Raw genomic sequence first — 25965 nt, 5'->3', positions numbered from 1 at the left:
CCTCTAGTTATTACAAACATTGTTATTTTATCATCTCTATACAGCAGTTCTATTATCTGATATTCTTAAGAGGATAAGCCTGTGTGTGTGTGTGTGTGTGTGTGTATGCTCACTCTTGTTCATGGTGGAGTATTTCCTTGTATGTTCTGTAATTTAGGGAATCCAGCTTGGCCTGGGTGTTAGAAAAGTGTGTCCTGCCAGAAAAGTTCTGAGTTTTCCTCTTTTAGGGGCCCCAAGATATCATCCCAGGACCGCTTTATGTGTTAACTTTTTAGGCATAGGTTCCAGGAATACTGTGTTATAAATCTGAACTCTAAATGTGTATAAGGCCAAATTCAAAGTCGCAAGCTTCCAGAGGTTACTTTTCCCTCTCCAGGCCTGGCTTTGAGGTGAGACTCTCCTTTCTTTATCATTTCCCAGTGTCACTGGGGGGTTCTTCCTGGTTCCCCATTCTGCTGAATGTTGTAGGGTCATATTCTTATTGAGGCCATTCAGTTCCATCCTGTACTCACACTGTCCCAAAGACATACCTTGTCTTAACATGAAATCCAGGTCCCCAGATTATCCAAATGAGCAATGTCACCCCCTCACCACCACAACTACAGAATCATTTCACATGTTTACTGTTATGGTTTTTAAGCCCCTCTTTGTCTCTAGCACTTGGGGATGTTTGTTACTTTCTCATAAGCTTCACTATGCATTGCAAAAAATGTTTGCTCTATTTTTAGTTGTTTCATAGTAGGAGACTTTTCAGGGGTTTCTGTCTGTAATATTGCTAGGAACAGAAATTTCACTTGTTTTTTCATTTTTGTTTATCTGTCAATCTTCTCTTACAGAATTTGTCTTCTATGGCATGCTTAGAAAGGCTTTTCCCATACCAAGATTATTTCCCCATGCTTACATTTGTGGTTTTGTTTCTTTACATTTAACATTGAAACTACCTACAAATATTGACTGCAAAATAATGAAAACTTTACATACCAGCAAAAAAGCTATCCAAGCAGGACAAAATATAACTGCAATCCAAACACATGACCAAGCAGTAATAACTAAGCCACACTTTTAACACAGCTGCAACCTGGTTACAGCTCAGTGACCCAGGGAAGCCACCAGTGCTCTCATCACCTTGATGTGCTGCTCAGTCCAACCCAATGGTCACATCCCAATAATACCACAAGAAGAAATCCTACAAGACCCCCATCTGGAGACTGCTCAGCACAATACAGGCACAAGTGTGCCATGGGACTCCTGCAGACAGAGACATCTTTCCAATCTGTTTGCAGAAGAAGGGAAAAGAAGTAGAAATGCAGCAAAATGGACTTGAATTTGTGAAAAAATTCAAATAGACCCTTCAGAGAACTATCTAGAGTTCTGGATATGGAAAATAATAAGGGCCCCAGTATAGGAGACCTGCCTGCCTGTGGGGGTAAGCAGCTGGGACCAAGACAGGGCTGGGTCTGCAGCAGGGGAAAGCTTGGGTCCCCACCCAAGCTCAGAGAGGATCCCAGGAGCTCCCTTCTGAGGCCAGGAGTCCTGTACCAGCCTTGCCCTAGGATCCCCGGAGAATGGCTGACTCTGTGTTTACATGGACAGAGCCGGGAGGGCCCTGTCCCTCAGAGTCGGGAGACAGCAGCTACATGCCCTGCTTTGCCACCACTGTGTCACTCCCTGGGCCTCAGTTTCCTGTCTTTAGAGTGAAGAGGAAGAATTTGATTTGTACTTGAAAAAAAAATCAGAATTAGATCCATTCTGACATTCAGGGACAATCTCTTTAGTAACAACAGCAATAACCACAGCTATCATTCATTTTAAGTGCTTATTGTTTTCAAACTCTGAGCCAAGCACCTTATACACATTATCTTATTCAGTCCTCATTAGCTTCCTATGAGGTTGATATTGTCATACTAATTTTACATCTATTAAATTCAACAAACACTTATTGTGCCAATGATTGAGACTAAGTAATTTGCTTGGGGTGACATGGTAAGAGCTGAGTTAGAATACAGATCTGGCTTTGCCCGGTTTATTCAGTACACCCACCCACCCACCCATCCACCCATCTACCCACCTATCTATTCGTCCACCCATCATCTACCCATCCATCCATCCATCCATCCATCCACCCACCCATCCATCTACCCACCTATCCATCCTTTCCCTAAGGAAGCTGCCTCATTTTGCACATATTCTCCTCCATTACTAATTGCCATGCCTCAGGTTCCCACACATTTCAGGTTCACCCCTGACCCACTTGTGTTTACTAGTCTGGACACCTTTATCCTCAGCCTCTCCCTCCCAGCTCCATCCTTCAACTCCTGAAGAGCTGATCAAGAAACTCCCTCTGCAAGATGTTCTTCCACAGTGACTCCCACCTTCAGAAGATCCTTTTGTGCTCTGAATCCCTCCCCTCCCCCATACAGGCTGTGCCAACTAGCCAAGAGCCCTTCACGCCAGGATGCCCATCTGAGAGTCAGTGGCTGGCGGCCCTTACCAGGTTCCCAACCTGCAGCATCTCCTCGAATTCAGTTGTCATGTTGTAGTGCTCCAAGGCCATGAAGAGCGTGTTAAGCACAATACACATGGTGATGGTGAGGTCGGCGAATGGGTCCATGACCATGAACTTCACTTTCTGCTTGATGGACATCCACAGTGGGCAGCACTCCCAGATCAGGTAGCGCCGGGCGAAGTGGTTCCAGCATGGCGGGCACTTGCGGTGAGATGATTCCAGCTCTGGGGGGACAGCCGGTGAATGGGTTTGCTTTTGTCAACTGCATATATATTTCTTGGTATGCTAGAAAAGACATGTGGCTCACCCAGGGAGTGACAGGGCTTCTACATGACAGGGGACGGTGAGGGGCAGGGAAGGCTAAGGGAAGGAGTGTCCTGTGTCCTGTCTCCTTACTCTGGGAATGTGTGAGAAGAGGCCACAGAGACAGGCCAGAATGGGTGTGGGGAAACCTGGGACAGAATAGATGAGGACAGATGTGGGCTCTCTTAGGACGACAGACCCACACAGACACAGGACACTCAGGGGAGGATAGGCTGAAAAGGATAACACATCTGTGCCAGGCAAGTTCAGACAGGACACCCAGACAGACCAGGAAGGAATAGACGTGGACATCTGGGATGTGTTAGCACAGATAGGAAGAGTGGGCTGGGAAGCCCGGAAAGGAGGTGCGACTATACATGGGGCGGGAGGGACAAGCTGGTGCCAAGCTCGGGTTGGGACGGGGCGGCCAGGGTGGACTGGCTGGGACTGAGGGGTAGACATGGGCTAGAACAGGACGGCCGTGGGAATGTTTGGAAGAAACCCAGACATGATTCCTGTGGCCGCCCAGGAAAGAACAAGCAGCAACAGATGAAAAGACGCCGAGGATGAGCAGAGGGGCTGGGAAGTGTGGATAACTGCGGGGATGCCCAGGGCAGGCCCGGCGGCTGGGTACGTGTGGCTCAAGTTGGGGTCACTGGAAAGCTGCCTCGACCCGAGACGGGACGGGGCACGTAGGCTGCTGACCTTCCAGTGCGCTGGTGAGGACACTGACTGCGCTGAGGGCCCGCTGCCGCTCTGCTGGCGTCTCGAAGCCATCCATGCACGGCACCTGGGGCGTCAGCGTTGGGGGCCTGCCTGGTTCCTCCGATGGCGTAGTCTGGATGCAGCCAGGGAATACACATCAGCCTGGGGAAGGGGTCCTGCTGCACCGAGGGCAGCTGCTGGATCAGGGGCAGCTAGTCTGGGCTCGGGGTAGGGGGTGGTCACAGGGAGACACGAGGGGATCTTGAGGGGATACTGGGCTTCCCTGCTCCCAACTCCCTCCCTGTGAACAGCTCCTCCACCCCTCCTGCCCATCACGAACACCTGCATTCTCCTTTCTTCTTCACCATCTCTCATCAGTGGTAATTCTGGAGTGGGGACAGGAAACTACCTATACCAAGTTCTACTAATGCACCAGTACATGCAAAAACGACCTGGGGTCTTCATTGACCACAAGCTCCCTAGGGTCAAGAGCATGAAGAAGCTGAAAAAAAATATTCTGTGCTCTAAGGTGACATTAATAAGCATAAAGCCCAATGCTTAGACATAGCTGGTAGGAACTTCTGTGGAGGCAGTTTGGCTGTATCTACCAAGAAAATTTTAAATTGGCTCTGCAATTCCTTGTCTAGCAATTTAACTTCATGAATAATTTATACACATGCTCCAGAAATATACATGCAGTGATGTCCATTGCAGCACTGTTCCTAGTACCATTAAACACAAAACAACTAGTCAAAAGGAAGAATATTAAAATCGATTATGGATACAGTCTGACCCTGGACTCTATACAGACAACAAAGAGAAGGAGGCAGGCCCATGTGTGTTCCCACAGGAGCGCTTCTAAGACAAATAGTTGGATGAAGAAACCAAGAAAAAGATCCAGAAGATGCATACACAACTGTTCCAATGGACACAACTGGGGACTGGACTGCAGGGGAGGAGAGGAGAGGGGGACACGTCCTCTCACTTTAGGTACTGTTGGATTTGCTTTCCACATGCTGTGCCATTTTTCTAAGGGACAGCACCAGGCCTGTGAAGGAAGTGTGGCATGTCCTGATGAAGGGAGTGGACAGCAGGCATTCTCTGCACGGACTCAGAGCCCCCCACAGAACCCGGGGGCCCACGAAGGACTCACACCTGCAGAGCCCCACATGTCGCAGTCCAGGAGCCAGAGCTGGGGCTGCTGATGGCACTGGGCTGTCCAGCATTCAGGAGCAAGTTCAGTTGGAAATGGGCCAAGGCCACCTAGGGTGGCAGAGCCTGGGCCTGGGGTGGGTACCAAGCCGATCTGAGCTCAAGTTAAGGCCAACCTTTGCAATTGGTGGGATGGCCCTGAAATGTTGCCTAGGGAGATAATGAGCTCCCAGTCATGGAAGTATTCAAGTAGAGGTGCCTGAATGCCTGAGGGGGCTGAGCTAACAGTGTACCCTAAGTCCAATGCAACCACCAGTCTGGCCAGCTTAACTCGCAAGCCCATCTTAAATTCGCCCAACTTTTCTCCTCCTCCTCCTTTACTACCATTTAGCAGACACTGACTCCTTCTCCTCTGCTCTGGGGGCAGTAATGTCCTGCACTGTTGATGGCCCACTCGCTTGGGCCCACGGAATGTTGGTGGACATCCAGAACACAGGTGTAAGCATGTTCGTGCCAGCTGTCCGCTTTCCTCTTGTGCTCCAGCAGTCCTCCAGGAAGGCTTTCCCTGGGAGCTGCCACCCTCAGCCTGGGCCTCAGAACAAAGACAAAGGGGACACTCCTAGCCTGACCCAGCACATGGACTGAGCTAACATGCAGTCTGCAACAGAGCTGCCCAGCCAAGCCCATCCTGGATCAACCCAGCCATGGCCAACCTGCAGCCGAGTGAGTGTGAGAACAGAGGCTTGTTACCACTGACTATAGGGTGGTTTGTTACACGGCATTATTGCAGTAAGAGCTGGCTGATACACTATCCTGGGCGAGCTGTCATCATCTCTTCCTGAAACTACTGCAACAGCCTCCTGACCAGCCTCTTCTTCTCTTCCCTCTATTCCCTACATGGCAGAAAGGGAGGCTCTTAGAAAGTAAACTGCTCACAATGACCCTCTGTTCAGCAGCCCTGCCTACTTTTTTATCACCTCCAAGTCCCTGCACAGTCCAAATGCAAACTCACCCCACTCACTTTGTGGCTCTCCTGCTGCCCCACACCTGGTCCTCTGCCCTTGAGCATGTCATGCCTGCTCCCCCTCACAGCCTTATCTGCTCCTTAGGAAGGGCATTCTGGGCTGTTCTAACTAAGAGCCCTCATCTGTCACCCTCCTAGCAACTTTCTATCATGTGACCCCTGCTGCTACCTGGACTTACTGATTGGTTTGCCATCTGTTTTCCTGACTACGTGTGAACTCCACGAGGTCAGAGCTCTCACCTGATTTGCTTACTGCTTTATCCTTAGAGCCCTGAACACTGCCTGGTACTCAACACAACAGGCTGGCTCTGGATAAATGCTGGCTGGTTGGGTAATTACTTGGCATCAGGAGGCTTGGGTGAAGTTCTAGCTCTGCTCCTAACTTGCTAGCTAAGCAGGGGAAAGGAGGATCAAAGTCTAAGTGTGGTGGCTGTTGCTGTGTCTCCCTCAGTACCATCCGGGCTTCCGGGACAAGCACTGTCATGTAGACAGTGTACAAAGCAAATCTTTTCCTCCATCCCAACCCCAACCTGGACAGATGAAATGTGAGCTGTCTGTTATGCTGGCCCCTTCTCCCCATTCCCACGCTGACTAAGCACACACTATGTGCCTGACACTGTTTCCAGACTAGAGCTGGGCAGACAAGTCTCTCTGGGGACCAAACAGAAGTAAAGCAGGCATCCCTGGGCCTCCAGCCTGCTCATCTCTTTAACTTTTCAGTGTCTTCATCTAGGTCTGCTAATTCCTTTAACTTTGTAAATAACCGCCTTGGCCTGCTAATCTCTTTAAGTTTACAAATGGGACCCACAGAAGTGAGGGTTCCTGGTAATGAAGTGTTTGAACTTGGATGCCTCCTGACATGTGCAGTACAATGAGATGATTTTCTCCCTAACGAGATTAGGAAATTCAATTAGTGCCCGGGCTGCTGCCCTGATTCCACAGGCTGAGACTCCAGGGCTGGACCTGCAGTGGGGCCTGAGCCACTGGGACTCAGGGTACCTCCAGGTGATGGCCAGGGGCCTCCCCAGGCCCACCTGGAAAGCTGTGTTCTGCCCCCAGTGGTCTCCCAGGGCCCTCTCTGGTCCCTGCTCCAGAGAAATGTGAGGACCCAGGCCCTCTGCAGGGCACCCCCTGCTCTGACTCCTTTCTGCTCAATATAAATGATACTATGGAACAATAATAATTACTTGAACAAGTACCTGCTCCAAGCCCTGGACAGGCTTTAACTCAGTCCTCACCACAACCTGCTGATGTGAGCATGAATTTTATTTCCATTTAACAGATGAAAAAACTGAGGCCCAAAGGGATTAGTTGACCTGTGCAAAGTCCCACAGCTACAGCCAGTGTCTGAGTTGGAGCAAAACTCCCCTTTGTCGTCCAGCCTCCCTGTCCTGCCTTCTGCAGAAAGTCTGCCTTCCTCTGTCTGCCAGCAGACTTGGGGGCTGAGCCACCCATGTGCCCTTTGCCTTCTGGGAATTATGTTGGGGGTCAGGGGTCAGCAAGGACACTGGCTGACTGAGCAGTTACCAGTCTGTCATGGGATCAGCTGACAGAGTGATCAAAGCTCTGACTGGCCGTGCACCTTTTGGCCTGCCTCTCCCTTCACCCTTTGACCCTAACCCATCCCCCTCTCCTCTGCTCCTGGTTCCAGCCACACGGACCTTGCAGCCTTCCCTCCAATAGGCAGGCATGCTTCTGCCCCCCGCCTGCGCACCTGTTCTCTGGGCCTGGAACACACCTCCCTGATGACATCATGACGGGATGCTCTTACGACATCATCCCAACAGCAACATGCTCACCCACGTCCTGACTGCTGGACCCATATTGCCCATTTGTTCTTGAGACAATTCCGAGATGGGTAGTTTTCATCCATTTCACCAAGAGACAATCAGAGAACTAAAGTCCCTTGCCCATGGCTGTCTAGCTGGTAAGCTGTGAAATGGGATTCAAACCCAGATGCATCCAGAATCTGGTCCTACCCCCTCTTCCGGACCACCCTCATGGTTTCAGAACACAGCCTGACTCCCACCCTTGCCTCCATCAGGTCTTTGTTTAAATCCCCCTAATGAGTCAGGCCCCCTCCACTGCTTTTGCCCTCCCGCAGCACTTTATAATTGAATTACCAATTTATAAAGTACTGAAATACTCAAGATTGGGAATTGTTGCCGAGAACTCCGTGAGTGTGTCCTTGCCACTCTAGCCTTTCTCCTGGACCCCACGGATTGCCCGGGACCCAGCAACTTTACAGGGCAAACACCTGGCACATGTAGGGCTTCCAGGACATTGGTCCTGTGGCACCAGGGCATCTTGGTGACCGGGCCGTACCAGCTGCTAAACAGTTAAAGACCATCCCTGTTTATCACCATTACACACCGTACATACACAGGTACTGATTTTTCTTCTTTGGTCTTTGCCTGGCTGCCCCTGTTAATATGGAAGTTCTATGAGCAGAGGCATTTTTGGTATGTTTATTCACCTCCAGAGCCTGGCACACAATAGGTGCTCAGTAAATTCGTGGTGGGAATTTTTGGATCTGGCCCTGGTGCCCAGTTTGGGAGGGCAGCTCCGACGTGGTGCTGCCTCACGGGCTGACTCACCGTGTCGGGGGGGCGCTCCAACATCATAGGGTGGAGGAAGCGGCTCCCTGGGGAGGTGGCCTCAGGGTCACCTGCCCCCAGCAAGGAGACCACCCCGTTGCAATCCACGGCACTGTTCCTTTTGCCATTGAGGGCATGGCTGGGAGCTGAGGTCCCAGGACTGGGCTGTCCCTGGGCACTGGGCCGGCGAAGGGGCCAGGGCACCAGCAATGACGTGGGGTGGCTCTCGCTGTCCCCTGCTGTGCTGTTTTCATCATCTGCAAAGTCTGTCTCTGAACCCAGGTCCCGGCGGCGGAAGGTGAAAATGCTCCCACGGCTGGAGCGGGGCTTCGTGGAAGTCCTGCGCAGGTGATTCTAGGGGCACAGGGAGAGGGGGCAGGGCCGAGGCCAGTCTTCATGTGCTTGCAGCCTCCCTCTTGCATCAGCAGCCCCAGCTCAACTTCTCGGAGCACCGAGGGCTTTAGCTGGTCACTTGGGGATGGGGTGGGCTGAGCCAAGGGGTGTTTGGAAGAGGGGTACAGGGTTAGGGCAATCCTGCATGATTGGGGATCTCTGTCCATCTGTGTGCCTCTGGAGGTTTAAGAGTCAAGCTTTCTGAGCCTGGAGGTGGGGCTGAGACTGGGCAGGGGGAGAGGGAGGCAGGAATGCTCCTGGTGACACAGGCAGGCCGGCCTGAGCAGGACTGGGGCAATCACAGTGCCCTGGCTCACATGGGCATGTCCTTTGGCCCCTATCAGACCATACCATGCGGCATCCCCCAGCCCGGTGCTGGGGACTTCGCTGAGGTTGGGGATGTCAGAACACACAAACCTACCCTGCCCTGAGTCAGGGCTCCTGCACTCTAAGAATGGCCATGGGAATAGGAAGGCTGAGAGGGTTCCTCAGGGAGCAACTGTGGGGACTCGGCTGCATGGGGGCCTAGCACGGTGGGCTTCTGAGGCCAGACCCACCCCCAAAAGGGGCCAGAGCCTCAGCTGGGGATTACCGTTGCTCTGGGGCCGTCCTCCGAACCGGACTTGGGCAACCCATCATCCCCACCATCCTCCGTCCCCGAGGATATTCGTTTTCTCCTTTTGTTCCTTCTCTCATGGGTGGTTACTGGAGCCAAAGGAGACATCTCCAAGGAGCTGCGGGACACAGTGTCCACGCCCCTGCGCAGGAGGGCCTGGGAAAGGAGGAGGAAGGCATGTTTCAGTCACTGAGGCTGTGCGGCCACTGCAAAGGCAGGCCAGGCAGCCCTCAGTGTCTCGGCTCTCCCCATCAGCCAGCAGACTGCCACGCATGCCCCAGATGCGGTTCATGGACAGAGGAGCTCAGACCAGGATGTTCTGAGGAAGATCCAAGTCCAGGGAGGAAGAGAGTAGGACTGACACCGGCAGCCTGTGGAGAGGAGTATGGGGGACAGGCCAGGATGTCGATGAACAGAGGAAGTGACAGAACTAGAGGGCAGGGGATCTTCAGAAGGTTCAGCTGGCCAAAGCAGGTTGGGGGAGGCGGCGTGGGGCAGTGAGAAGAATGGGGATGTGTACAGCTCCTGTAGCTAGCCTCCAGCACACACGCTGTGGAGTACCGACCCCAGCACCTGCTTCGGAGCTGGCGCAGGCCTCCGGACACAGACCTTCCTCCACCCACTGCATCCCTTGGCCAGGACAGACCATGTCCATGGACACATGGCGTCCTTGGGTCCTGTGTGCACGACTGCCACCCCCCAGGAGCCATCACCTTCATGCAGAAGAGGTCTGGGTCATAGGGAATCACTTTCCCCAGAGGGTCCCACACTCACATACAGGCATGGCCTTACCCAGTGGGCACCACATTCCCAGGGGACACCCTCCCCCAGCAGACACCGGCTCTGCCTGATGGGGCCACATGTTCACCCAGCACACACTTGCTCTGCCTGATGGTACTGGCTCTGCCTGGTAGGTGTCATGCCTCTGGCACCCAATTGGGCAGGGCTTGGGCTTGGGGCCATGCAGCTGCATGAGGCACCCACCTCGTGCTCTTTTGTGAGCATCTCCACAGCCTCCTGGAGGCGCTTTTGCTTCTCCTCTGTCTCGGCGATGGTGGCTTGGTTCTGCTCCTCATAGGCCATGGCGACCACAGCCAGGATCAGGTTCACCAGGTAGAAGGAGCCCAGGAAGATGACAAGCATGAAGAAGATCATGTAGATCTTTCCTGCAGACCTCAGGGTCTGGGGGAGCAAAGGGTAGAGGTCATCTTTACTGGGGCCCCTTCTGGGTCATGGTCATGGAGTTCCAAGTTGCCCAGCCCGAATGTGCCTGGGAAGGGGGCAGAGCATATCCCACCTACAGGGGGAAGTGTCCTAACTACAGAGGACAATGACCTACACACAGGGTAGGGTGCCACCCATAGAGGCAGAATGTTCCAGGCGACAGAGGAAATGTGTCCACAGAGGGGACTATTCCATCACATAGGGTGGGAAAGTGTCCTGCTCACAGGGCAGTGTCCTTTGTAAAGGGATGGGTACTAGGTCACCAGCAAAAAGAAAGTATCTTTGTTGCTGGACCCCCATCCTTCAGATACAAGGGTCCTAGTCCCCTGTCCCCAGCCCCTCAGCTCTTGCCAGGGGACAAGCTGCTGGGGCCCCTTCTGGCTAGTTACTCCTGCTCCTGGCGTCCCCTTGCTGGCCCGTACCCACACACCTGCTGGTAGAGGCGTTCCCAGCAGTCCTGCGTCATGAGGCGGAAGAGGGCCAGGAAGGCCCAGGCGAAGGAATCGAAGCTGGTGTAGCCGTGGTCAGGGTTCTCGCCTGCCTTTAGGCACCGGTAGCCCTCGGGACATGTCCTATGGCCAGACCCGCAGATTCTGTCTCGTGTTTTCAGGGGTCCTCTGCCCCTGAGACCCTCACTGGGCCTGACTCACTCCCTGGAAGCATGGCTCTGCCCCGCTGCCTCATGAAGCTAGCGTCACGAACATAGTGCCATGCTGCAGAGCCTGCGCCCCTCGCAGGTCATACTGTGTCCCCTCCGCGACACCTCCCTCCCCTTTTCTCCACCCATCTGTATACCAAGAGGCCTAAATCTGGCTCCTTCCCGCCCACACCACAGGTCATCCCAGCTGCTGTGGGAGCTGCCTGTACTGTAGTGTGTGAGAGAGACGGTAGGGGGCGGGGGCCTTGGCAAGTGGGCTCTTTGCCTCGCTAATGTCCTAGGACCTTCCAGACAATCTCTGGTGACAGGAAGGACTCCGGAACCTCATCTCCAGACATGGGGGCTGCAGCACCCCAGAGCAGCATCCCCACCGCACCACCTGTGTGTCTCCTCCCCCCGCAACCTGTGGCAGTCACACTGGCCCTGTGCACACAGGCCCCTTGGCATCTCTGGGACGCACCCCCAGGCTCAGGGGCAGGCTGTACGGGCCCTGGAGGAGGGTGCAGGCTGCGGCTCAGACCAGATAGGAGGGAGCAGCCCTGAGGGGCTGCAGGAAGGGGATGAAGCTGGGACCGGGCTGCCGGGGCCGTCCCCCTCCAGCTTTGGGGCTCTGTTCCTCAGTCCTCCTCGCATGGGCCTGGGTCCCCCTCCCTTTCTTTGCCCCTTGCATCGTGGTGGGGGTAAGGGCGCTGCCAGGAGTCTGGCAGAGAAAGGAGGCAGGGGAAGGCCTCTCTGGGGTCAAGGGTATAAACTGCAAGCAGTCAGCTGGGAAAGCAGTGGGAAGCTTCACAGCTGGGTGAGGCGGCCTGGGGTGAGCAGCGGCACATACCCAGCGTCGGAGCTGTTCCCACACAGTAACACGTCAGAGGTGCCATTCTTGAACAGGTAGTTTTCTGGAAGAGAAGCATCCGGTGATGAGGGCTCGGCAGAGCTGGAAGCCTGGGATTCCTGCCTCACACCCAGCGCCTTGGGAGACAGAGGTGCACAGCGGGCCTTTGCTCCTCTCTGCCTGGCCCAGCCCCTCCCTCACCCTGGCAAGCCTGAGGCAGCTCCGCGCCTCCTCTGGCTGCTCCTCAGCGCTCAGTTGCCAGTGCCTCTCCTGCTCTCGGAGGACTCAGGGAGTCCCTGTTGGAACCCCCACCCTGCCCGAAGCCACCCTGGAGCCACACAGGGCCGAGGGAGGTCCTGAACTAGGAGGCAGGCATCCGGGCTGAGTCCCCCTTGGCTACTGAGTCCCACCTGGGCTGGTGGGCTGCTTCCTGCCCAGCTCCATCTGGATCCACTTCCTCGGGCATAAGGCAGGGGGATGGATGGATGCCCATCAGCCACGGTGGCCAAACCACTGCCTGTCTGGACAGGGCTGGGGGACCAGTGACACACAAAGCACCAGCCTTGTCCTCTCCTCTCTGTGGCCGCCCTCCTGTCCCTGTCATCCACTACTGCTGGCCTTGGTCCAAGGCAGCAGCTCTCAACGTGGGGGCTCCAGACTGTGGCAGCAAGCACTGATGGGGAACTGGTTGGAAACCTAGAGTCCTGAGTGCCACCCCAGACCTACAGCCTCAGACGCTCTGGGGCCGGCCCAGCAGTCTGTGTTTTCTGGAGCCCTCCAGTGACTGGTGCACACTGAAATTAAGAACCACTGCTATTTGGCCATAGCTGAACCATAAGCGAGTTTGGTCACTGAGTTTTGGTCTGTTTCTTTTTCCAAAGGGCATTGTTGGTGTGTGTAGGAGGCCCTAACTTCAGAGTATCCTCAGGTCCTTAGGCTGGGATCTGGCCTGGCACCAGTGTCTCCCTTTGAGCCAAACTGATGGCATCAGGTAAAAGGAATGCTGGCCATAAGCCTGGACAGCACAGTGAGCCCCACGGGCTAGCCACACCAGAGGGGCTCATGTGACTTTGTGCCATCAGTGAGTCTGTTCTGACCCTCTCTTGGGGCTCTGGGGTTACCCGTATATGAATTAACATCTTGGTAAGGGACACTGTGAAAATCTCATGGCAAGCAGGTATGGCCTCTCCACTGGGGCCTCACAAACTACACTTCCCCACGCTGACAGCCCCGCTGCAGGCAGGTCAGCTTCCATCGCTGACACCCTGGGGTCAGTTCCACCTCCCGTCGGTCATGGCTGACCGCCCCCCTCCTGTTCAAGAGCTGTATCCCCATCTAGCTTGAGAACTCAGAGGGCAGCCACTCGCCTGTTCCCCTTCTGTCCTCTCCCAGAGCCGAAGGGCAGCAGCTGGGATCCCTGAGCACACGGCTGGCCTGTGGAATCACCAAAGGCTTGGGTAGCCCTGGAGGGCAGCCTGCCCCTGGTGGGGCCTGTGTGTGGGGCGGCCCAGCCCTGGTGGCCTCATGAAGCCCGGCCCAGCCTGTGGAGCGCATCTGCACCTGGGTCGTTGAGGTAGAGGTCCAGCGAGGCCCAGATGAGGCCATCGGCCTCTACGGAGCCGTTGGTGCCATTGAGCTCTGTGAAGTTGCGAACACACTTATGCCTCAGGTTGCCCATGAAGAGCTGCAGGCCGATGAGGGCGAAGACGCTGAGGCAGAAGACCGTGAGGACCATCACGTCGGCCAGCTTCTTCACAGACTGGATCAGGGCCCCCACGATGGTTTTCAGGCCTGGGAGGGCGAGAACCAGCATGGGCTGCCATGGGCATGGAGCTTCCTGCTCCCCTGGGCCTGGCTGGGCCACGGTGCTGGGCTGGGTGGGCAGCACGGGGCAGTGAAGGAGGCCTCTCGTGGGCTTTTTGGACCAAAGTCCCCCTTTCCTCTGCTGCTGGGATTCTGCCCTGACACCCCCAGGGCAGGAGTTCAGTCTGGTTGTGTGCCTTTGCTCTCCATTAGCCAAACATATGAAATGGGTGTGGAAAATGCTGTTTTCTTGAGGAAGAAAATATTTGAAGCTGTCTCCCTCTGCCTGGCCCCAAGGTGTGCCAGGCCTGCCCTTTGCAATGCTGCCCATGAGAGGGAGACTCCGGGGCAACTGAGAGGCTCAGCCTTGATCCTGATGGGGAGAGACAGCCACTGGGAGGGGAATGTCATGTGCGCGCTGGGCGTCTGGGGAGCCAGGGAAGGCCCCTGGTGGGTGCTGTCCTAAGGGGCTCATGCTGCCAGGGGCCCGCCTGTGGGAAAGGTTCAGGGGCAGGGGCTGACCTATTTGCATTGTCCTCCTTGGCCCTGTCTCTCTGGGATCCGTCCCCATCTGCCCATTCCCCAAAGCTGAGAGGCCACGGTCTGTTAGTTGCATGGCCCAGCTCCCTAAAGCAGCCAGCACCACACAGCGAAGGGACAGAAAAGCACATGTGGACATGCTTGGTCTGACACTTAGAGGCTGTACTACAAGTTCCTGCAGTGTCCAGAGCGAGGGGCTTCCCTGCCTCCCGGCCCTGCACCCCCCCACCACATGGAAGCGGCCAGGTCTCAGATTAAGCTCCATCCATCTCCAGCCGGTTAATGTGTTAGGTGTGCCTGTAGCGGCTGTGTGTGCAGCTGCTGGGCCCCGGACCACAGACAGGCAGCAGCGATGGGCGAACATGGAGGCAGAGGGTCCTCCCTGCGTGCCGCTGACACCACCTGCCCAGCGCCCAGAGCACTCGGCATTCCCTGTGGAAATCGTCCTGGCAGATGTTGGCAACCGCCTGGGCAGTGGGTGGGCCTTATGGGGCACTGGGCTGGCGTGGGGTTGGTGGGAGTCACCAGCTCTTCCTAGTCCAGACCTCCTCATCTCTAGCAGAGGCTCAGGACTCCTGGGTGTGCACACCATGGTTCTGCCCGCTGGGCCTGCAGACCCTGCCCATACCATATGGGGCACAAAGTGAGGGGTAGTAGACAGCAGCTCGAATGCCCACATTGGACTCTGCCTGAACCATGAAGCCTAAAGCATCCAGTTTGAGGCCCAGCAAAGCACCTTCAGGTCTGTGGAGACAATGCCCTTGGTGAGCACAGAGCTACTTTTTAAAATATTTCTCATACTAGTGTTAGGGGTCACTTCCAGCACGACTGATCCCAACAAAGCAACAGGATTCTTTCTGAGAAGACCTGGGAAGGGTTGGGTCCTGGGAATCACCTGGGGACCTCTCCTGCCCTGCAGTTCTAACAGGCCAGGTGAAGAGCCCTCAGAAATCAACCATTCCAATTTCATTCCTTTTATGGGAAAGGAGAACAAGATCTAAGCCTCCGCTCAAGAGGACACCTCCTCCAGGGAGCCTTCCATCATGCTGGCCACAGCATTCTTCTAATGCCCACTTTTGTAGCATCTGCCATCTGCTGTCCCATAGGATAGTGGTGACTTTGAACATATGTGACAGGGCTGCATTGAAGTGAACAGGCTTTCGCTTTTTTCCCAGGACTGAAATATTTTCCTCTGTTGGTCTTTCTTATAAAGCAGACCGGACCATGCCTTTTCTTAACTGCCTGTTACTCTTGTGGGGTATGTGCTGAGAGGTTCTCCCCAGGTGACAAACCCTGAGGCTTCTCAGCATGTATGTGTGCCCCAAAGCAGATGAACCCTGTATCAACGGGGTGGCTGGGGCATGCTGCCCCACTTGCTACTGGCTTTTAGCAGAGGTCTGGCCCACTTGTGGTGAACAGGGGCAAGTGACCCCTGCACACATCCCATGGTGGGGTCACAGGCCAGGAGGAACATTCTGAAGCTCAGTCTGAACACAGGCTTAGTGGTGCTTCTCTTAGAAGATAATTAATCCCACCGAGGGGTCTGAACTCCTCTGAGAGAGCGCAGAGCGGGACCCCTGCCTCCTTGGGGACAGTAGCGGCCAATGGCGCAGGACCTACAGCTTTCCGAAGCCAGAGGGGATGAGCCAAGGAGTTCACCTGATTCTTCCCTCAGCTCTGGCATCCCCCTAGACAGGGGCTGTGCCGCCTCTCCCCAGCTGCCTTCTTAGAAGTGCCTTCTCCTGTTCTGACTGTGGCTGCATTCAGAAAAGGCTCTGGAAGGAGCCTCTGGGCGCTGGCCTCTGGGCTCTGAAATCATCACAAATCTTTTGAGAGCTTTCCTGCACAGAGAGGGTAGACTGGCTCCCCAGAGAGGCCGTCTGGGTTTTGATTTCCAGCACAATTGCCAACATCTGCCAAGGAGCACTTCCTCCTGAGGCTACCATGCATGCTTTGCTAAACCTCTACCGCACCATGCAGCGAGGCCGTTAGACGCCAAGGCCTGATGGCTCCTGTCCCCAGAGTGCCCTCTGTCCACAGAATGGGGCTGCGGCTCCAGCTGTGCATGTGACCAGAGGGGCACGATGCAGGGACTGGGCACTCAGTCATGAGTTTCCCCTTATTGCTCTGTGTGTGTGTGTGTGTGTGTGTGGTTTTCCTCAGAGCCAGGTCTTTTGGTTCACTTATTAGAGGACAATGCTTCTGCTAAAGCAATTCACATACAAGCTTTTAGCTATTGATCAAGCTCAGTTCCATTTGGGAAAGAAATCACTATCTTGGGAAGAATTTGGGTTCGGTCCAGAACTTTCCATGGGGCCCTGTGCTCCTGGTGTCTGTGAGGGGGGAGCTGCTGAGATGGGCAGCCCAGAGTCCATTCTGAGGCTTTCAAGGCACAGCCGTGTCCACTGTTGAACCCTCATACCTGAGCTCTGGGAAAGGTACTCTGGTGACAGGCACATTCGAAGGGGCCTTCCCAAGGGTCGCCTTAGCTCCCAGGTGGCTGGGAAGGCCCCAGCGTGTCCCTCTAGCCTTGGCGTTTAACCTGATTTTCACCTGAAATGACTGATATAGTTTTCAGGGCCCGGAGGACTCGGAAGGTACGTAAGGCTGAGACATTGCCCAGGTCCACAAATTCAGTTGTGTATCTGTAACAAGGGAAATTCACACACGAGACAATGACAACACGCCAGGAGGAGACACACGGTCAGAGGAGGGGAGGGGAGACAGAGAGAAAATCACTTGTAGCTGAGATCCGAGAGGCAAACCTGGGCATCTTACCTGGGATAACCGAAATAGTTTTTAGAGCTCTCAGGACTCTGAAAGTTCGAAGAGCCGACAAATTGCCTAGTTTTATATTTTCTGATACATACCTGCAGAATCAAACCACAGTTATTGGGAATTACAAGCAGCACCTGGGGTGCCCGCCCCGACCAGCCCTCTCCCCTTTCCCCCTCCCATAGCAGGGCTGTGGGGACCCAAGCCCCCACCAGGTTTTCTTCCTGATCTCGACCCTCCTGACTCAGGACCTCAGGGAGGGTAACTTATGTTCACACGGCAAGCCAGGCGGCTCCTGGGGCTAGTCCTGTGAATAACTGGTGCCTGGGGGCAACTGCTTGGATACATTCTTCATGCCGCTGCGATGGTGGCACAAAACTGTGTGGTGGGTCTGAGGCTGGGGACATGGCAGTGTAAAGAGGGACAGTTCTCCAGGAGGCTCAGCCCAGGCGATGGAGGAAGCAGGTGGTTTCTGCTCCTGAGATTGGTCTGCATCTCTACAGTCTGTGATCAGTGGGCCTGGCTGCTCCCATCTCCGCCCCTGAAGTCCTGGCTGAGGCCATCATGGAGGCATGCCTGGGTGTCCGAGGCCTCCCATTGCCTCCTGCCGGCCACCAATCTCTGTGAAGGAGTGGCTCGGAAGTTCTGAGGTTGCATGGGGGCCACCTGAGTCCCCAAGATGCTACTTTGGAAGATGAGAAGAGCGGTTGCCCAAATATTCAGCTCTTTGAATACATACAGGAGGAGGTCAACAGAGGGGGGAAAGCAGGCTGATGGGTCCCAGAGAGATTCCAGCCTCTCCCCCTCAGTCCACCTGGTCTCACCCCAACACCCCCACTGTCCCCCAGGATGGCCCTGGGTCTCCACAGGAGGGGCCTCCAGGGCTGAGCGGCTCGTGGGCTCTGCCTGAGGGACTCAGCAAGGTTGAGTGGCCTTGGGGCTCCCAAGGCATCCACCTGCAGGCTCCACAGGGACAGGAGGGCAGGATGTGGGACCCACCCAAGTCAGAGTACGAGGACATGCAGGCGTGGCCACGTGAGCAGGATGGCTGAGAGATGGATGGACAGACAGTATGTGACCAGGGCCATGGGGACAGTGGCAAGTGACTTGTGATATTTAACCAAAGGTCTCACATCCAGGGTGTCTGACATTTAACCAAAGGTGTCTGATGTTTAACAAGGGCAGTGTGTCTGACCCAGTGTTTTGAGTGACATCAGACCCAGGACAGCAGCCTAGAGATGCTGAGCGAGTGCCAATGGTGGGCTGACAGTGCGGCTGGGCCCATTCTGCTCAGAGCTTCTGACCCTGCCTTCAGAGTGTGGGTATCTGTGGGGAAGGACTTGGCAGGCTGTGTCAAGGGACTCAGCGTTCTGGGCAGCTGGGTCTGGCCTGGTCCAGCTCTGACACTTGTCCAACACCAGCTTCGTGGGACCTTTGGGACCATGCCTGCTCCCTCCTTACTCACCACATCCGTTCAGAGATGGGAAGCCAGCAGACACGTTCTCAGAGCTTCCCGAGGTGTGGTTTCCAGCCACCCCCCCCCACCCCGGGCTCACTTCAGCTTGGAAACCTCTCTCCCATGCAGGAGTCAGATGCAGCCTCATCGCTTGGTGGGCAGTACAAGTTACCGCCCTTGTTCTGTCACATATACACCCAGTAATTTGGTCTGTGATCCCTCCCAACTTTTGACAGCTCTTCCATTCTCTGTGATGCTCACACCCTCAGGCTTGGACTCTCTGTCCAGACATGGTGACACTATGGGGCTGTCAGGTTGAGCCCCATTCTGATGTTGCTGTCACCTGGAGGCTGTGGTTCCAGCCTGCTGGTGGCTCTGGGCCCCGTTTCCTGTTGCTGGCCAAATGGGTGTGGTCCAAGACCACAGCTTTTCTTGCTGGGGTCACTGGTTTCAAGGATGCTGTCCTGGTTACAGGGAGTGAGCAGAGCACTGTGCCTATCTGAAGGGGAACCAAGTGCCCTTGCCTCTGCCCTCTTGTCCCTTACAGACCCTGTCTGTCCCCTGTGTCTTCAGTGAAAACCTGCCCGTCTCTAGCTTGGATTTTTCCTGTCTTCACCTGCCCCAGTGTAGGTACTACACAGGGCCCGCCCTCCTCAGCCACCCCAGCGCAGACAGGGCCTGTCCTCCCTTCATCACCTGCCTCCTTAGCAGCTGAGCAGGGACAAGCCACGGTCCTAAGGTGTGCACTGCCAGCAGGCATGCGAGGCCAGCCAAGCAGCCGAGAACAGGAGTGGGCTGGCGGCCGTGTGTGTGTGAAGTCGGGACTCATGTGGGAGAGCAGTCCCATGGGGGAAGTGGAGGTTTTGAAGGTGGGTCAGAGGGTAAAGACCCAGCATGCCTATGACACAGGGGCTGCTCCCCATGTTGGGGCCCTTGGCCCCCACCAGGGCACTCACTCCCTTGGGGCCTTGGAGGAGAGACCCTGGATTTGGCAGAGGGCCAGCTTCAGCACTGGCCGGGATGGGGCAACTGCTCTGCCAGGCTGGCAAACACTCTTGGAGCCGTTCTACCCTTTCCACTGTGGCCGAGCTACTAGGCAGGTGCAGAGAGCTGGGGTGTGTCCTGGCCCTAGCAAGAAAAAGCAGGGGTGATGGGTGAGAATACCATCCCCACACCAGTCTTGGCAAAGGGGAGCCTTTATGGAGGCTGAGGACCCATGAGGAAAGGCAGACCCCGGCCTTTGTCCTGCTGCACCCCGACCTCTGTGAGCTCACCCCTTCCATGCAGGTGCCCCTCCTGGGCTGCCTGGTGGAGTGTGAGCCAGCCCTGAGCGGCAGTGTGATTGCCACCCTCTCCTCTCTGCTTTCCCTTCCTTCCCCTTCAGGTTTGGTTTCCATAACAACCCCAGAAGGTGGGAGGCTGCGCTCACTTCAGGTAATGCCCAGCTGGGAGGTGGGGCTGCAGGATGAGCTCTGGCTGGAGGGTTGCCTGGCAGGCTTCCTGGCACCCTCTGGACCCTCCCCAACCTCTAAATGGGGTGCATGGGGGATCAGGCCAGAAACCTGGCCAGAAACTCTAGACTCGGGGTGCCTCTCATGGTTATGAGTCAGGAAGTTGGGTTCTGGTTCCAGTGTTGTGCTGGCTGGCTCATTCTATAATTTGGGGCAAGTGGTAGGCTCTCTTTGGGCCTCAGTTTCTCAATCTCTAAAATGGAGGGTGGGAGTTTCATTGAACGGACCTTTCCTGCCACTTGAGAGTCCTTGGATAGTCCTAGGAGCCCATGTCAGTGACCCTTCTGACTACAGCAGGAAGCGTTTTAGGGCAGTGCCTCAGCTGTAGCTGACTGTTCCTAAGGCAGAATCACTGTCATTCAAAGCTGTGGGCCACTCCAGCCCAGAGCACAAGCCTGGCATTCCAAGAGGCGCACATGGTCCTAGGGGAGGTGACTGGCCCATTTCTGTGAGTCACTGGGAAATGGGGGAATAATCTGATGGCCTCCGAGGCTCTGTTTTGCTTTGTCAGCCCCGTTCGGTGCGGACTGAAGGCAGGCTTTGGTGAGGTAGACTCCCCTGTCCTGAGTCCAGGCAGCTCCCTGCGGGATCCCATGGCTATGTAGATGGGGATTCTGTCACTGGACAGGACAGGAGGCTGTGCTGAGGGCCTGAGGTCACACAGAGCATCTCCCAGAGCCTGGTTCCTGCTGTCAGACTAGGGGCCCTGGGAGACGCCTTTTGGGGCCTGGGGGTGTCTGCAGTGAAATGGAGCTGCTCAGCTCCAGGATGGGAAGGCAGGGAAGGCTCAGGCAGCTGCTGCGTCCTCTCCTGCTGAGGCCCCCTTCCGTGACCCTGGGTCCAGGCCTCCCACAGGGCACTTTGCAGCCTGAGCCAAGCCTGGTGACCCTACTTCCCCCAGGCCCGTGCAGCCTCCGGGCTCCAACACAGACAGTGCTCCCTGTCTGCCCTGACCTCAGGCATGCCTGCTCACTCCAGGCTCTCAGCTGATGGTGCTGCTTCATATCCTTGGAGAATGGAAGAAATCAGCAGAGAAATTCCTCCCCTCGCGTTGTGTCTCTCTCCACCTGCTGCCATCGCCTTCTGCCATCCTGCCTTCCTGCTCCTGAAGCCAGCGCCCCCAGGCCCTTTATCTCAGTCCTCACCAGGCTGGTCCGGGCTGGTCCCATCAGTGCCAGGATACCTCCCATCTCTGCTTCAGGCAGACAGCAGGCTGTGTCCTCACTCCCATCATGCCCTGCCCTCCTGGGCCCCCAGGTCCACTGGACGCTGTCTTTTCAAGGCGTTTGGAGGACTTTGCATTGCCAGCTCCGTCGGGGTTCCATTCCTCAGCTGCCTCAGTTGCTTTCTGGCAGAGCCACACTCCCCAGCTGGCTTCCAGGACCCCACTCAGCTCCCCACTCTTCTCTGCCCCGCCTTCCTGCCCCCAGAGGCTGGAGCATCCAGGTACCGTCCCCGGGAGGCTTCCTCTCTCTGGTTCTCTTGCTCCTGGAGGGCCTCATGCGTCTCCTGGATTTCGGTATCATCTGCATCTGGATGGCTTCTAAATTTGTATGTCCACCCAGACCTCCTTCCTGAACTCCACTCTGGAATATCCAGTTGCCTGCTCGGGATCTCAGCCCGGATGCTTTCAAACTTGATACGTTCCAAACGGGACTGTGATTCTCCTCCCAGCTCCATTCTTGGGTTCAGCAGTCTGCAGCACCATCCCCAGCTGCTCCAGCCAAAAGCGATGGAGGGCGTCTGGTCAGCCCCCTTCCAAGTACACCCGGAATCTGGCCAGGCCTCTCACCTTCTCACTCAGGCCTGGTCCCAGCACCACCCTCTCTCCCAGCTCCTAGAACTGCCCCCTCACTGCTCTGTGGCTGCCGTCCTGTCCCCACAGCCATCTCCTGTCCACGTGGCAGCCAGGCCATTTGTGCAGATGGGGACTAGGTCATGGTGCTCCCTGCTCTTGTCCTGCACTGCTCCTGTGCCCTGGCTCTTACATGGCCTACGGGCCGCATGCCCAGAGCCCCGCCCCACTCAGAGCTCACTATTCTTTCCCTTGTTCACTCAGCTCCGCCCAGGCCTAAATCAACACTCCATCTGGGAAGAGTGGTAGCTTCTCTCTGAGCCTCAGTTTCCCTTCCTGTATAAGTGGGTGGAGTCAGCTCAGAAGCAGTGTACCTGGAAACAATCCCGAGGCTATCTAACTACCAGGCTCTCACCCAGTTAGGATGTGCCCATCAGGGCCCAGATTCCTCTCTCTTCTTCTCTGCTGGGCAGTGTGAGCTCAGAGCAGGCCTGCTCATGTCCTGACTTAAGTAAAGACTTTGCCACAAACAGATGACTCTGAGAATCCTAGGGAGTGGGCATTGAACTGACCCCCTGAGCCACCTAACTCCACACCACCTTTTCCCAAGTGGGGAAACTGTGGATCTGCAGGCCTCTGAGGCTCTGTTTTGCTTTGTCACCCCCCTGTTCAGTGCAGACTGAAGGCGAGGATCCTGTCTCCAGCTCCGCTCCTCGCCTGGTGTGTGCTTGGCCCTGCACAGGGATGCTCTGCACCTCAAGCTTTCAGAAAGGGCTGGATGGCTGAGCCCCTAACCAGAACCCCTGCACAGGAGGCCCACCCTGACCAGTCATCCCCACTGGCACACAGCAGCTATTGCAGGGACATGAGAGCGGAAGGCTTCAACCCAGCCCCGGTGGAGTCTCCTCCTAGGCAAGGAGGTGGGGCCTTGGCCCACGTGGCTTTCTCCTTCTGGCAAGCTCCTTTGTGACTTCTGTAGATGGGGACAAGGAGCTCCTAAGCAGTCTACCTCTCTGGCTGGTGTGGGGACCCACTGGGTCACTCCTCAGTGCCCAGGTGCCTTGGAATGTGCCCAGCATGGGGTCTGTGGGTGGGAGCACAGACGTGCAGGGATGCCTGGCCTGCTTTCCCAGGGTGCCCAGTCACCTCTCCAGGCCCCTTCTCTTTTTGGAGTTTCGTTCTTAATCCCCTTAGAATCTAGGTACTGTTGACAGTGGTCCAGAGAGTTCAGGACGAAATACTGGTGTCCTTTAGTGGACAGGTAGAGGATGCTAAACCAGAATTGTGGTGATGTTGGTGATGTCCCTTGGGCACAGGGCTGCCGTGGAGCTACAGATGAGCTGGTGGGCCTGACCCCCGTGGGCCTGTCTCTCCCCACCAGGATGAGTGGAGGGCCTCCATCCTGTCTACCTCTGCCATAGCAGGATGGTAGGCTGCTCCACAGTGCATGCACAGCTATGTGACTGAAGCAGGGAGGCTGAGGGGCCTGGTGGCCTGGACTGAGGTGATGCACATGTCACTCACTCTGGCCTGGTGTGGCACAGTATGGCATAACAAGTGAGGTACTTACGCCATGACAATCACGCTGAAGTCTAGCCAGTTCCACGGGTCCCGAAGGAAGGTGAAAGCATGCAGACAGAAGCCTCGAGCCAGAATCTTGACCAGAGACTCAAAGGTGTAAATGGCAGTGAAGGTGTACCTGGCAGAGGAGAGACAGAAGGGCTGGTCAGGGCAGCTGCCACCGCAGGCAGGCTGGCCAGGCTCCCACATGCCAGAGCCCTGCGCAGCTTCTCCGAGGGGCCCTCAGACTAGACTCTGCAGCATCCCTGGGGCACAGCAGGAGTTGCTGGCTGGAGCTTTGTTACAAACACCTGGCGAACCTAACGCATCTTCCTATTTGTTCACTTAGCGTTGTTGAGCACCTGCCACGTGCCATCAGAATCTCCAGCTTCTCTCTCAGTTGTAAAGACCCTACATCCATCTCCTCATCCCAGCCTTCTGGGCCCATGTTCACAGGCCTATGGTGGCCCCTGGGCTGCCCCATGGGACAGTAAGGACACTCAGGGTCATGGTCTCTCACCCTTGTTTGTGGGTCCCCAGCAGCTAGTGATGGCAGCATGTCCATTCTCTACTGACTACAGGCAGGGGGTACAGCTGTCTACCTTGGGCTTGGAATGGGGTTGGTACTCTAACACTGGAGGCTGGCTGGGGGGCTCTTCTTGCTGCCTGCAGTGGGCTTCAGAATCCCAAAGCCTGCATGCAGGAACTGTGCCCGCTCTGCTGGAATGGGAACGGGCCACAGCCAAGGCTCCCAGGTCTGAGCAGCTGGATACAGGCCCTGGTGCCCATGGCAACGCTGGGTCCTATAAGAACACACAGAGACCGCCCGCAAGTGGCTCTTGTAAAATAGGCCATCCCCAATCTTCTGCTGGTCCCCAGAAAACAGGCACCAAATGCACAAGAGCCTACCAAGTCTGCTTAGAACCTGTGTATAAGGTGCTTTCATTTGGGAAGAAAGGACCAGAAGCAGTTTTTTACAACTGCACAAATGGTTACAGGATGTGGGCCCCAGCAACAGGCAGCAGAGATGGCACTTAAGTGGTGACAGCCCTGGGCCCGCACTGGACAAGTTTCTTCTCCAGGCTCCAGTCTCCCCGTCTGGCAGGTGGCAGTGGCTGTCCCTCCTCACTGGGCTGCGTGAGGGCTGCAGGAGACAAGGCTGGCTGCTCCATGACGGCGCCAAGTGCTCCAAGAGCCCCTCAGGGTCCTGTGTCAGAGCCTCCTCCACTGCTGGCAGGCCTCCCAGGGGGAGGCAGGGACAAACCCTCCCCTCACCACTCCAAGAGGTTGGCAGGACTGAAAGGGGCAAAGGGGGAAGGGCTGGGCCAAAGACCCTCCAGGGACGCTAGTCCCTGGGCCTCCAGAGGTGCCTTTTGGGGCCATCGTGTAGCAGGGAGGGGAAGTTGGTGGGGTGGCCAGTGGCCCTGAAGACACTTACTCGACATACTTGGTCCAGGGCGGAGGGTCATGTTGGGCCATGAACACACAGTTGGTCAGGATGGTGCACATGATGAGCATGCTGAACAGCGTGGCGAGGGTCAAGGAAAGCTGCATGCAGGTGGCCGGCCGGGCCATCACTGCCAGAGGGCCCCACCCTCGGGGTTGTACCTGCCAGGCCAGCACTGCCACATCAATGCGACAGAGGCTCCGGGGATACACACTGGCCAGGCCCAGCTCTCGCCAGCCTCTCTGTGCCCTCACTGGCACTTGCAGCTCGACACCTGCCCGGCTCCATAGCCCCTGACTGGGACCAGCTGCCTGAAATGCACCTTCAGCACGGTTCCCTGTAGGGCCTGTCCTGGAGGGAAGGAGGGGCCCGCCCCCAGGCGCAGGTCACCCAGGGCTGCAGGGGGGCACTGCCCTTAGTCATAGCAGAGGGAGGGGGCATTTATAAATGCTCCTCAGGGGCCACTGGTGGGACACAGGAAGGCCACGGTGGCAGGGCTGCGAGTTCTTTCCCTAGCTTCCCCAAAGGCTGACATTTGGCCTGGGACTTCTCTGAAGTGCTCTGCTGCCAAATTTACATACCTGGTCAGGACACACTGACCCTGGGGGAGGCGGGGGATGGAATCTCTGCCTGCTGCCGGCCTTTGCACATGCTCTTCACGCTTGTCCTCTGCTCCACCCAGTATGCTCCGTTCCCTCCTTCCAGGAACCCCATCAGGGCCACCCTTCTGAGCAGGAGCACCCTTCTGAGCAGGAACATCCCCCAGCGGGGGCATCCCTCTGAGCAAGGGCACCCCCCAGCAGGAGCATCCCCCAAGTAAGCTGTCCTGACTCTTTGGTTGCTGCAGCCTCTGCACCTCCAGGGCAAGGGGCATCCCCTGTTAGCACATGGTTGCTCCCTAAATAGCAATGCCCATCTGTCCCCCACCAGAAGGGAGCTCTTCAAATGCTGGGGTTGTGCCTTGGTTGTCCTTCTAGGCTGATGGCCTTGAACTGAGCCGCCCAGGCCTTGTCTGATCCCTGGCTCTTTGGCTACAGGTCTCAGCTACTGCCTCAGGCTAGACAAAGCCCT

The 25965-nt window shown here is 56.1% G+C and overlaps 1 protein-coding gene across 1 annotated transcript in view; it reads right to left on the bottom strand.

The window, feature by feature from the left end:
- SCN5A (sodium voltage-gated channel alpha subunit 5) overlaps positions 1 to 25965 on the bottom strand; it is an 88628-nt gene that overhangs the window by 39361 nt on the left and 23302 nt on the right. Inside the window, exons 4-14 of the mRNA XM_057491458.1 lie at positions 24886 to 24975; positions 23458 to 23586; positions 16904 to 16995; positions 13568 to 13798; positions 12008 to 12071; positions 10951 to 11092; positions 10281 to 10478; positions 9273 to 9452; positions 8288 to 8641; positions 3515 to 3647; positions 2492 to 2730 (exon numbers count right to left, since the gene is read on the bottom strand). Coding sequence (XP_057347441.1) covers positions 2492 to 2730; positions 3515 to 3647; positions 8288 to 8641; positions 9273 to 9452; positions 10281 to 10478; positions 10951 to 11092; positions 12008 to 12071; positions 13568 to 13798; positions 16904 to 16995; positions 23458 to 23586; positions 24886 to 24975 — 1852 coding nt within the window. The remainder of the gene's footprint in view (positions 1 to 2491; positions 2731 to 3514; positions 3648 to 8287; positions 8642 to 9272; positions 9453 to 10280; positions 10479 to 10950; positions 11093 to 12007; positions 12072 to 13567; positions 13799 to 16903; positions 16996 to 23457; positions 23587 to 24885; positions 24976 to 25965) is intronic.

Source organism: Manis pentadactyla, chromosome 14 (assembly GCF_030020395.1).
Source record: "Manis pentadactyla isolate mManPen7 chromosome 14, mManPen7.hap1, whole genome shotgun sequence".
Lineage (NCBI taxonomy): Eukaryota > Metazoa > Chordata > Mammalia > Pholidota > Manidae > Manis > Manis pentadactyla.
This window is presented reverse-complemented; position numbering and strand designations above follow the sequence as displayed.